Source organism: Neltuma alba, unplaced genomic scaffold, assembly GCF_004799145.2.
Source record: "Neltuma alba isolate B1F8T4 unplaced genomic scaffold, ASM479914v2 tig00011920_pilon, whole genome shotgun sequence".
Lineage (NCBI taxonomy): Eukaryota > Viridiplantae > Streptophyta > Magnoliopsida > Fabales > Fabaceae > Neltuma > Neltuma alba.
The window spans coordinates 253,597-267,323 of NW_021636512.1; the positions used below are offsets into that span (position 1 = coordinate 253,597).

General features: G+C 35.0%; 2 protein-coding genes across 2 annotated transcripts; both read left to right on the forward strand.

Moving 5' to 3' along the window:
* Positions 1–552: 552 nt before the first annotated feature.
* LOC114719536 (putative pentatricopeptide repeat-containing protein At1g68930) lies at positions 553–12,032 on the forward strand. The gene is made up of 2 exons (XM_028905050.1): positions 553–565; positions 9,790–12,032. Exon 2 carries the CDS (start codon positions 9,844–9,846, stop codon positions 11,743–11,745), a length of 1,902 nt encoding a protein of 633 aa, XP_028760883.1. The 5' UTR covers positions 553–565; positions 9,790–9,843; the 3' UTR covers positions 11,746–12,032.
* Positions 897–7,577, forward strand: LOC114719537 (serine carboxypeptidase 24). The gene is made up of 9 exons (XM_028905051.1): positions 897–1,245; positions 4,737–4,844; positions 4,951–5,046; positions 5,164–5,256; positions 5,363–5,445; positions 5,730–6,121; positions 6,227–6,322; positions 7,067–7,172; positions 7,263–7,577. The coding sequence occupies exons 1-9, from the start codon at positions 960–962 to the stop codon at positions 7,404–7,406; spliced, it is 1,404 nt and encodes a 467-aa protein (XP_028760884.1). The 5' UTR covers positions 897–959; the 3' UTR covers positions 7,407–7,577.
* Positions 12,033–13,727: the final 1,695 nt, after the last annotated feature.

Genomic DNA, 13,727 nt, shown 5'->3' on the forward strand with positions numbered 1-13,727 from the left:
CTTTAGTCCTATTTATAAATCACTTTCAACATATTTCACATAGACTAAGAAAAACTTTAAACTTCATTAATTTTCATTTAAAATTTAAAATTTTTTTAACTTTATTCCTATTTAATATATGTTATATTTCATGTAAACAAAATTAACACAATAATAAATGAAGGGTAAAATTGTGTATCTATGCAAAAACTTTCTCTTAGTGCCTTATAAATAGAACTAAAAATGTCTTCTTTCTCTACCTTATAAATAAGACTAAAAGAGTATTTAAGAACAAACTTTTCTCTTCCAAATGGCTTGTATATACGAACGTAGGGGTATATTTTATTTGATAGTTAAGATTGCAAGGAGCATTACAATAATGAAATTAGGGCTCATACACATAAATTTTATTTTTTAAAATATTTTTATATAATTATGATATTTGATATAATTAAGCTGAATGTTTTAAAAAAAATTAATGCTATAAAAAATAATAACTCAAAAAAGACATACAGATAAGATACAGGAGTTTAATGAATTTATGACGGTCATGGGATTGTATAATCTGAAGTTTGAATAAACACATGTTGGACCAATGCATCTCTCTCTCTCTCTCTCTCTCTTCACAGGGAGATAGAGGTAGAGAGAGGGGGGGTCCACATTAAAAAAGCCAACTTGGAGGCAGTTGTGCACAGTAATGAAGAAATACCAGTCAGCACTCAGCACCCTCTTTGTATTATGAGAGTAACGTATAATTAAGGCATCAACATCCTCAATCCCCGCCTTCTATATACACACACACACCCTCTCTCTTCCCTCTAATCTCACTTCTTCTCTCTCTCTCTCTCTCTCTCTCTCTGGGCACAATATCACATCAGAGAGAGAAACCCAGATCGGAAAACTACTCTTAACTTTATCACCCTCTGTGTTTTGTTTTTATATTAAACATTAGTTAGCTTAGGTTTTCAACACTGACATTAATGGCATTGAAAAGCCAAGTTCGGCGTCTCTTCTTCTTCTTGTTGTTATTGCTGGGCCAGTACGCCGTTTCTGCTTCCTCCGGTGCTGCTTATCACGACAGCGGTGTTCCCAAAGAGCAAGAGGACGATCGAATCTCCGCCCTCCCCGGACAGCCGGCGGTCCCTTTTTCTCAGTTCTCCGGCTACGTCACCGTCAACGACGAGCATGGCCGAGCACTGTTCTACTGGTTAACGGAGGCTTACACTTCCCCTCACACCAAGCCTCTCGTTCTCTGGCTCAATGGAGGTAATTAATTAAATTAAACATTCCCTAACTCATCGTATTATTCTCTCGAAGTCTCACCAAGAAAATGGAAGTATATACTCATGATCAATCGATAATGTGATGAGAAAGTAGTCACTTTTTTGAAACTGATTCTCTCGGTTATCTTGTAACGATCATATGTGGAAATCTATACATATACGATTACAAAAGAACTAAAAAATCATGTGAATGTGGGAATCTGGCTGTGCTTAGTTTAAGATTTCAAATTTCCGAGAATAACTGGTGATTAAAAGTTGAGGTAACGTTTTGGTTTTTACTGTGCACAAGACAAAAGATAGAGAGAGGTGAGTAGATATAATTAATTACAAGAGTTTATTGAGCAGTAAACTAGATAGGTTCTGTATGGTGATGACTCATGATTGAGCAGTAAAAAAAACAGGGAAATTAGTTATAGGGATGAGTCACAACTACGCTATGAGGAAGAGGATGGGGTACTACGGTGTTATAAATGATAATAGTAATTAAGAAAATAAATAATGTAATAGGATATATGATTGAAAAGAATAGGATTACAAGTGACCAACTATTGTTGACTCTTTGTATATATTCGCCTTCTTGTGTTTGGCTATGGGGGAGACCTATGTTTACATGCATCTGCCGAACTTTGAGCCCACCCATTAACACTCCCTATTCTTCTTCTCCTACCTGACCTCCGTTTTCCTCCTTCTCCGATGCTGCCACAGCTTGTCTCTACGTTTTTGGTTTTACCTTTTTTCATGTTTTGTGTTCACCTAGGGAGAAATCTTGTTATGTGAGGCTAGCAGCAGGTTGGGCTACCTGTCATGCCTAAGTTACCAATTGAATGAGGTTTTAGTTTAGACTTAAGGGGTGATTGGAACATCCCATTATCACTTTTCAAAAACACTTTTCTGCAAATCGAGATAAACTCCTCCATATATTTATTTCGTATACCGTAAAAGCATTTCTGTAACTATGATTTTATTATTACCCAAACATCCCTTTAGTGTTAATGTCATGAATTAAGATTCGATTCTCTGGTAGGAGAAGTACTCATATTTAATACTCGACCGTGTTTCGAACAGAATTACTTCTAATAAAAAGATTTTTGTGCTAAGAAAAAAATATGTTTGTGTGTGCAAGTGTTTAAATTGATTATAATTAAAAAGAAACGGTAAAAATGAGGGCTTGGAAACAATTTTTATAATATTAATTACTTTCTAAACTGAATAGTTGTTACATGTTAAATATTAATGACTGAATACTTGTCTTTCTTTATGTCTTTTGATTATGATTAGGAGTTAATTCTTAATTTTCCCTTAAATTTTACATTTTATTTATTTTTAAGTTCAATAAATATTTTTCTTCCAAATTAAAGGATAGTTATATATTTTTAATAAATATTTAGAAATACTATATATAATTTATTCTTTGTTTTTAAACGATATTTTCCTAGATTTTAATATAAAACAGAAATATTAGCTTAAACTAGCTTAGGTGGGAAGGAAAGTAAAAGATTCAAACGTTTCTCATATTTTCTTCTAATATTTTAACAAAAATAAAACAAAGAGTTGTGTAATTTTTGATAGGTCTTTCTATTTTATACGCTTGTTCTTATTTTTAATGTGAGATCTATTAGTCTATCTGCAAACTTTGACATTTAGGAAATTAATTATATGGAAGGATATTATATTTAAGGAATAAATATATTTATCTCAATTGTTTTTCTTATCTTTTGAAAATAAAACGAACGAGACAACGAGTTTTTGCATCATGTTCCATAAATAGATGGTTGGCCTTGCTTTTGACCAAGAATATATTATTGGACTTTCTCTTAGCACGCGTCGGCCCCCCCATCGCGCACATAAGCAAATACACGTTGTTTCCTGCTAAGATACGCTTTATCGCTGTCTATGTCTCTATGATTCTGAGGAAGACGTGTGAAAACAAATGGAAATAGAGGACAACTGGCTGTTGAATATACAAACAGTACATTATTATGAGCTCCCTGGAATTGAATCAGAAAAAGAAAGGGAGAAAGAAATTATACCCACATGGGTCCTCGTGATCTTTCTCTGTCTGTATCTTCCTTCAGCTTTTTATTCCCTTCTATTCCTGGCGTCCTGGTCCTCCTTTTGGATCAAATCTCTATTGCCCTACAAAAACAAACAAAAACCAACAAGTGACTCCAATTTCCCCTTTTCTCTCTTCTTTCCGCGCTTTTCTCTTTGTTCTCGCTTTGCATCTCAGCTTAAAACAAACAGGAACAAAGCCAACCACCTTTTCCCCTCTTGTCCCTACACAAAGATGCTTTCTTTCTCTTTCCTTTTCCCCACTGTGTGACTGTGTTTTCTTCCTCTCTTCGAAGCACGCGTACCCAGAGCCCAGAAAGGGGTGGTGGTGGTTGCTGCGGACTTTGTGGTGGTGGACATGCTTGGTTCTCTGCGTCATGGTTGTGTGGGGCAAGGGCAACTCGAAATTCTGTGACCCAGATATTCTGAGGTTTCAATTTATTACGTCCTAGTAGTGTTTGAATTTTATATTGGAGCCACTATGAAGCAAACAAGTTGTTTTGGTTCGTCGTCTCTGTCAGGGTAATAATAATTCATGGGTTGGTGAAATTCAAGGTCGCAAAATTTGCCCTTTACCTGTTTGTAAAATTGACAATTCAAACCAATGGGGTAGATGTTAACAGTTTAGCAAGGCTAGCTCGCATTTCTGCTTTGGTCTGTCATGTAGAGTGTAGGCCTTCTCAAATTAGGTCAGTGAATAATTTTGAACTTTCGTATCTAGCTGTTTTTATTCAAATAACATAGAAGCAAACAGCTCCAGCCTCACAAAATAGTGCTGGCTGTTAACTGGCAATTCTTGGCCCCTTTTTAAACGGGTCAGAAATGAAGAATCATTACAAATCCGTATCTTCCTTAACTATAATAAGAACAAATTTATATAATATATTTACAAAGAAATAAAACAAAAAGAAATTTTAAATGGATGAATAAGTTCTACTTACATTCTTTTGTATTATTTTTATTTGGAATATATTGATATATGATTGTAGATTATTTAACTTAAAATCATTATATGCCTCATAAGCAGATAAACAGGCTGCTCTGTCCTGTCAGTAGCTGAGGCATTTCTAATTTTTACCCAAGCACTTGTCTGGGTCTTGTATTGCATGGAGTTTAGGAAATACGTCATATTATTCATGACTTATAAATTGAACAATTTGTTATTAGAGGTTTTACATTATATATTAATACAGAGACATGAATTTCTGCAACCACAGCAATGATATCGCTTCTCTGACGTATAAATTAAAATGTGCTTCCCATGATCTCTTCTGCATGTAAAATATGTATGTTCTTATCACTCTCATAGGTTCATAACGGTGTTCAAAACATATGGAAGCATTTTATTATTTCTATGATCCAAGAATCGAATTAACATTTTGTACGAAATTAACCAAACCTATAATTTTTTTGCTGGTTCAGGGCCGGGTTGCTCATCAGTAGCATATGGAGCATCAGAGGAAATTGGGCCATTCCGGATAAATAAAACTGGTACTTCGTTGTATCTTAACAAGTATTCATGGAACAGAGGTAACGGTCATCATTAAGATAATTTTTTTTTTCCTTTTTAACCGTTAGCCCATCCTTAAGAATGACAATTTTCTGAAGAGTTGAGTTTCTTGTTTGTTTTCTTCAGAAGCAAATATTCTCTTTCTTGAATCGCCTGCTGGTGTAGGTTTCTCCTACACAAATACAAGCTCTGACCTCAAAACTACTGGGGACGAAAGGACAGGTACATGTTTGATGTTGAGATTTTATTGGATTCACACCATTCATTTTCATTAATATGCATAAGCCCTTGTATTTACTTCCAGTAATTAATATGAGAATTCTCAAATTTGAAACACAGCTCAGGATGCTCTAATATTTCTAATCAGATGGATGTCAAGATTCCCTCAATATAAGTACAGAGACTTTTACATCTCTGGAGAGAGTTATGCAGGTGAATGAGCAGCGACACTACCAGCTTATCATACTAATGCTGCAAATTTTAGCTGATTATCGTGGAAATGGAAGCTAACATGTTTATTCCTTTTTCTTCTGTCTAGGGCACTACGTTCCCCAGTTGGCTCAAAAAATTTACCATTATAATAAAGCCAATCCCCAGATCATTAATCTCAAGGGTTTCATTGTAAGTCAATTCTTCTTTCCATAATATACTCTAGGCCTCCGGGTAGCTGATCAAAGGGGTGTCGGTTTATTCATGGATGACATCTCTTCATACCAATCCAAGTTCAATTTTGAGGAAGTAAAATCTTGAATACTGCATTTTGATATGAAGAACTGTACCTTTAGAAGTCTCCAAAGAGGGGATTGTCTTTGCTCTGTTACCAAACAATATACTTTTTACCTAGCTTTTGTTATACTTCTTTGTTCTTTTGTTTTAGTATTTTAAATGCAACCAAAAAAATGCAGGTGGGAAATGCTGTGACGGATAACTACTATGATGGAATTGGAACTGTGACATATTGGTGGAGCCATTGTATGATATCTGATAAATCATACAAAACTCTCCTCAAACACTGCAATTTCACGGCAGAGGAAACATCTAAAATATGTGATGATGCTGTGCGTTATGCAATTAACCATGAATTTGGACGCATTGATCAGTACAATATTTATACCCCAACATGCAGGAGTAACAGTACTGTACAGTACATGAGGCTCAAGAGTACAATACTACATAGGATCTCAGGGTATGACCCATGCACTGAAAATTATGCAGAGAAATACTATAATCTTCCTGAAGTGCAAAAAGCAATGCATGCTAATGTTACAGGCATTCCTTACAAATGGACTGCATGCAGGTCTGCTTTTTTACTGTGCTCTATTCATAATGATATTCTTTTTTTTTTTCCCCTGACTTTTCTGAAATCAATATTTTAATATTTTATCTTTTGTTGATGGAACAGTGATGTGCTCTTAAAATACTGGAAGGACTCTGCAGTTTCTGTATTGCCCATTTACAAAGAGTTAATTGCAGCTGGTTTGAGAATTTGGGTTTTCAGGTATAGTTCAAACGCACTAGGGTAAAGTAATACCTAGGAGAGTTTTCATAAGAGCATAGTATGAAGTTATGGATGAACCTCATTTATGCTTGCAAAACACTTTATATATATTATATGGAATATGCAGTTTTTACCAAGTATTTTGATGCCTTTATAAATCTTGATGCCTGGGTTGTTTGTATTTTGTTTTCTTCTGTACAGAATATCTAGAATTCATGTGTTGAATGATTTTAAATGTATGGGTAATCGAATAGATACAAGAAGTGTTATTCTAAGAACAAAATTATAGGGATATTATGGACTAAGAAAATAACTAAAAAAACATACTTTATAGTTAAACTTGAATGTGTTAAAATACCCACACAGATAAAGTACTAAATTCTTGGAACAAAATTACAATTACTAATGAAAAAAATATACTTTATAGTTGCACTTGGTCTTGCAACGGTCAAACAAGCTGACACATGCAAGACCAACTCAACCTTAAACAACATGAGGGTGTTGGGTTCACTATTCAACAAAACTGACATCCAGCATTTTTATAAAATATATTTGTTCATAATTAGCTTGCTCCTCTATTTATTCTTTTCAGATCAAATCTGTCTAAGAATCTATATTGAAAATATGGCAATATATGAATTGCTGATATGTTCCAAGTGGTCTTCCTTGGTTGACTCCGGAGATATAATTTAATCTCAAATCTCAATCTCATTACTAATTAATACTTTTGTTATAATACTGCAGTGGAGATACAGATTCAGTGGTTCCAGTGACAGCCACTAGATTTTCCCTTAACAGTCTCAAGCTCAAGATCAATGCTCGTTGGTGCCCATGGTACTCTGGTGGACAGGTAATAATAATATTTCTCAAACTTGATTGAAAGTTGATTGAAACCCATACAATAAATTCAATTTTAGAACTAACTTTTGGGTTTATACAGGTAGGTGGATGGACAGAGGTCTATGATGGACTAACTTTTGCAGCAGTACGAGGAGCAGGGCACGAAGTGCCATTGTTTCAGCCAAAAAGAGCTCTCACTCTGTTCAAGTCATTCTTAGAAGGAAAGAAGCTCCCAACATCTTGACATGTTGCTCATGAAATAATTAAGGTTCTTATTATTAATTATTAAATGGCTTTGCCTGGTAAAAACAGCAGTCATTCATTCAAATTAATGTCCAATTGCGAGCAATAGTATATTGTGTTGCTAAAATAGTGGTTGGCAACGGCAAATGCAAGGAAATTAGAGTACAAGAAATCTCTTCTATCTGGTTCTGAATCTAACCTTGAATAATATCATGCGGCCAAATGAATTTTTTTTTTCAATAGATCAACAATTAGAGCCGGTAACACATGGCCTTGGCAGGCTTGAGTTGGCAAAATGCCAGCCGCACTGCCATAAGTGAACCTGTGGGTTGGTGGGCTAGCCTTTTTTTTCAAAAAAAAAATTTCATACAATTCTCAATATATTATATAACATAGTTGGAGGATTTTAACCCTCAAAATCTACATGGACATTGCCTTATTCATATCATTGCATATGTAATTAAGCACTTTATATATATACACATAAAAGATCTACTTCTTTTGGAAAAAGAAACAAGTTAAATTAATTATTTGGAAAAAATGTTAGTTTTTCTAAAATATCTTCTTAAATTATAAATTAATCTTTACATTATTTTATTACAACTCACTACTCAGGTTTAAGGTTCCAAGTCTAATTTTAACATTTCAAACTAAATTCAACCTATACAAATAATAATAATATTTTTTTAGAAAAAATATTTAGACGGCCTACCGGGCTAGCTTGCCAACTCGGCTTGGCTACTTCAGCCCGTATCATTTTTGGCCGGCACTGCTGTGGACCAGCCTGTGCGGGCGTTACCGGCTCTACCAATCATTATGTACTCCTCCGGTTCTAAATATAAGACCCTTATACACACTAGTATAAGGGTCTTACATTTAGGACCGGAGGAGTATAATTTAACAAAAATCACTATTGCTTCATTGTAGCCAATTTTTCTTTTTCATATGATTTTAATTTGCATACAGGCCCTACAATATTTGCAGGGTCGTGACTTGAGTCTGGCTATAAATATACATTACAAGTATATCACATGTTTCGCTCGAAAAATGTACCTAGTATGGATGCATTTCTTGTTATGATTGGTTTATTCTAGTTCAAATGAAATCACTAATGACTAATCAATATCAATCAAATGCCATATAAGTTTAAAAAAATTTCATAGTGCAGATTAACAGAGAATTCATTCAAAATGCTCTAAATTTGGCATTTTCTCTATTGCTAATTTTCAAGTCATCATCGTGAGAATTTGTGAAAATTTATTTTTTTTAAAAAAATGCCTTCAGTTGTTAAATGAATCTGACACAGTATAGGAGTGGGCTAACAGGAAGAAACACCAAAACTAGAAAATATATCAATACATACTTGAGAAGAAAATTATAATATACTCCTCCGATCCTTAATATAAGACTCATTTAACTAATTTGATTAGATTAAGAAAGTTAGGTAAGTTAATTAATTATAATAAATGTGACACGTTTTTTCTAAAACACTATAATTATCTTTCTTAATACTTCTCTCTCTCTCTTCTACTTGATTATGGTTAAGAGAGTATCCGTAGGGGTAATTTAGAGAAAACTAATAAATATGAAAAATAAGTCTTATATTTAGAACCAAAGTCAACTCAACAACTGGACCCTATATTAAGGACCGGGAGGAGTATATGTATAATATGAAAAGACAGGGGAATAGGTTTTCCTTTATTAATAGGGGAAAAAAGACAGTAAAAATTGCAAAATTGTAAAGATATTCTCTTAAAAATTTATTGTCATTTATTATTCAATTGTTGTCAAAACTTACATAAATCTTGTAATGGGGTTTTTTTTTTTGGGGCCCGAATCTTGTAATGGGTTTGATTAACGATTTTACAAGTATCACCGTCTTGTTTTATTTTTTTTCCCCGATTTTCAAAGAAGCCCGTTAACATAAGAAATAGAAGCGCTAATGTGAAACTTTCCTCTCCCCCTCCCTGTCTTCCGTCTCGGCGTCTCCAGTATGCGCGGCAGAAAGCCAGAGACGATTGGGCTCTCAGCCTCTCGAGCTCGAGCTCTCGAGAGCCGAAGCTTCACTATCGTCTGAAGTCTCCATGGCGGTACGGAGGTGCTACCTTGACCGAATGTTCAGCCCAACTTCTCCCCGTTTCTTTTTTGCCCCATTTAAAAGATGCATCAGGATATTTGTTAATAACAGCGAGTAACCACTTGTTCTCAGATGCCATTACATATTACAGGCTTGATGGTCCAGGTGAAACAAATTCATGAGCAGTCATAGTTTGTACGCTGTTCTGGGGAGGAACAAGCTGAAGGACACGACAGCGGTGGCTCAAATTATTCAAAGCTATGCACAGACGAGAGAGTTAAACAAAGGAAAACAGTTGCATGCTCAGCTTATACGATGTGTTTATCCACTGTGCACGTTCCTTACCAATCACCTAATCAACATGTACTCAAGATGCGGAGAACTTGGCCACGCCATCAAACTGTTCGACAAAATGCCACAAAGAAACGTGGTTTCTTGGACAGCAATGATTACCGGATTTTCTCAGAATTCGAGGTTTCGGGAGGCTCTGAGTACTTTTTGTCTGATGAGGAACGCTGGAAAAGCACTGACCCAATTTGCATTTTCAAGTGTTCTTCGAGCTTGCGTCTCTCTTGAGTCGATTGAGCTTGGGACGCAGATGCATAGTCTCGCTATGAAGTGTGGTTTTAGCAACGAAATATTTGTGGGGAGTAATTTGGCAGACATGTACTCGAAGTGTGGGATGATGTATGATGCCTGTAATGTTTTCAATGAGATGCCTTTCAAGGATCAGGTATTGTGGACTTCTTTGATTGATGGCTATGTAAAGAATGGAGATTGTGAGGAAGCGTTAATCTCTTATAAGAAGATGACCGGTGATGATATTTTGATTGATCAGCATGTGCTTTGTAGCACTTTGAGTGCTTGCAGATCACTAAAGTCTTCTGATCTTGGGAAGTCCATCCACTCAACTATTGTGAAGTTGGGATTTGAATCGGACACTATTCTAGTAAATGCTCTCATAGACATGTATTCAAAGTCGCGAGACATGGAAAGTGCTTCAAAAATCTTCCAAACTGATTCACAGTGCAGGAATATAGTGTCGTATACTGCTCTAATTGATGGATATGTAGAGATGGGCCAAATCGAAAATGCTTTAAGTACTTTTGTTGACTTACGGAGGCAAGGAATTGAACCTAATGAATTTACTTTCTCTAGCTTAGTAAACGCCTGTGCTAACCAAGCAGCATTAGAGCATGGAATCCAGCTTCATGGCCAAGTTGTGAAATCTAACTTTGATAGAGATCCTTATGTTGCTTCAACTCTTGTTGATATGTATGGAAAATGTGGGTTGTTTGATCACTCCACCCAAGTGTTTGAGGAGATCGAGAACCCAAATAATATAGCATGGAACTCATTGTTGGGAGCTTTTGCACAACATGGTTTAGGAAGAAATGCCATTGAAACTTTTCAGCAGATGATCGAAAAAGGGATTAAACCGAATGCAATAACATTTGTGAGTCTTTTAATAGGATGCAGTCATACAGGAATGGTAGAAGAGGGGTTAAACTTCTTTCATTCCATGGACAAGATTTATGGGGTTATGCCCAGAGAAGAGCATTATAGTTGTGTTATTGATCTACTTGGTCGAGCTGGAAAGCTCAAAGAAGCTGAAGATTTTATAAATAACATGCCGTTTGAGCCAAATGCTTTTGGATGGTGTTCTTTACTCGGGGCTTGCAAAATCCATGGTGATAAGGAAAGAGGTAAAATTGCAGCAGAAAAACTGGTGAAGCTTGAACCTGAAAATAGTGGAACTCATGTTTTGCTGTCAAATATTTATGCCAAGGAAGGACAATGGGAAGATGTTAGAAGTTTAAGGAAGATGATGAGAGACGAAAACATAAAGAAATTGCCAGGTTATAGCTGGGTTGATATCCAAAACAAAACCCATATATTTGGGGCCGAAGACTGGTCTCATCCTCAAAAGAAAGAAATTTATGAAAAGCTTGACAGTCTTCTTGATCAAATAAAGAATGCCGGATATGTTCCTCAGACAGAATTAGTTCTAGTTGACATGGACGAGGCTTTGAAAGAGAAGCATCTTCATCATCACAGTGAGAGAATTGCCGTGGCTTTTTCGCTAGTTAGTATGCCAATTGGGAAGCCAATTATTGTGAAGAAGAATTTAAGAGTTTGTGCTGATTGCCATTCTGCTATCAAGTTCATATCTAAAGTTACTGGGAGAATCATAATTGTTAGAGATAGCAGTAGATTCCACCAGTTCTCCAATGGTTGGTGCTCCTGCGGGGACTACTGGTAATGCATGAAAGCTTGACGGTTAATGAAGGGATCTGATGCTAACAACTAGAAAACCACGGGAGAAATTTCAAGGAAAAATACACTTCCTTTGATTGTTTACCCTGCTGCCAGACAGAGAAAATATCCATGACTAATAGGAATCAGTTTTGGTGCACATTACACATTACAGCAATGAGCACCATAGTATTCATTACTGCAGTGAGATCTGTACCACAGTAATATATTTTCTCCCTCCCATGGCATCAGAAGGCATTTAGTTGGTTGCCACATCCCATGAATGGGGCAATAGGAGGTATACAACAAAAAGTGTTGACCACTCCTTATTCGCTGATCATTATAAAAACACAAGAAGCCGGTGAGGTATAAATCAAACACCAACTATGGCCTTTAATGTAAAAGTTAAATAACTAATTTATAAATATTAAAAAAATTAATTAATTGGTTATTTGTAACAAATATGTCTTGATTTTTCTAAATTATCTTCTTTAATTATGTATATTGAAACTACCTTGATTAAGAGCCCTTTTAATACGTTCAATCGCTAGGGATGTTTTGAGCAAAAAATTGTAAAATTTGAAAGGCGAAGTGGATTGATACTTTTGTATTTAAGATTAAAGTGAACTACTTATATAGCCTTTATATTTAGTTGCGTACATAGTATAAAAGAAAAACAAAATCAAGGTATTAATGAACCGAAACTGTTACCCCAACAGTGAGAATAAAGGATGAAAATTGAATAGGTGTCCACATTTAGTGGCCAACAGTACCTCGAATAGGATTGTCTTTAATAAAAAGATACCTATGCTTTAGCGAAAAAAAAAAGATGAAATTGAAAAGTGAGGCGCACAAACCAATTCACTTTGTTTTTCCTTTTTTAAAAAAAAAAAATTTAAACCCGGGGCATAACGATCAATTGGTTGCTCTTAATGTGGGTATCGTGAGATTTGAATCTTAATTTGTTATATTATGAAATTAACTTTTTTTTTTACTAGACTCATCTCGTTTAGAAAATTAGTTGCTCTTTAGTTCATCAATTTAATTCATAATTGTTATAATATTTCCCAATAGATGTAGACTCCGGAGGTAGGTCTGAGATAATATAAAAAGGAGAAATTACAATCAAGCCTCACAAAAGAGAAATAATTATCAAAAAATCTCAATAATAATCTTAACAGTTTATAATGACAAGTCGTGAGAATGAAAATTCCTGTGACTTGTTTTTATAAAAATTGCTATTTCAAACCGTAGCACTCATCCTCTAGGCCCAGCCCAATATTACTCTGCATATACTCCTTCACCTTACCCCGCCAGAATTGAGAAAAATAACTTTTAAAATAATTAAAATTTGTCAAATTTTGGCTAGATCCTGCACACTTCGGCAGCCAGAAGTATATTTAGATCATCCTAAATATAAGAACTAAATAATTAATTTAAGAATATTAAAGAAACTAATTAAGTTACTTAATTGTAATAAATATATATTGATTTTTCTAAACTGTCCTTTGTAATTATATGTATTTGAACTATTTTTTAGTAGGAACTCCTTATAGAAGTAAGAATATTTTTTAAAATATTATAAATTTGAGAGACAAGTGGATCAAAGTTTTATATTTAGGATAAATCTAATTGGTATATTAAAAATTGAAAGTAGTGTTATATATGTGGGGTACTTCAGAAAGAGAGGGAGGGAGGGAGCTATTTGAGGAGCTGTGGAGGGAGATAGAGTGGCCCTTGGCATTCCTCAAAAGAGAGAGGCCATCACTATCACTTGCGAGTGAGCAATAACCAAACCCGCACGTCCTTGTTCACAAGCTCCACCGCTTCCACCTCTTCCCTCAAACATTACTTCTCTTTCTTGCACACAGATACACGACAGACCATAAAGTAAAGAAAGAGTTATAAAATAACTTTATAGTCCGATGACACAAAATTTTTTATAAGTACAACGTTGTAAATTCGATCTCATTTATTATTTCAGGCCGT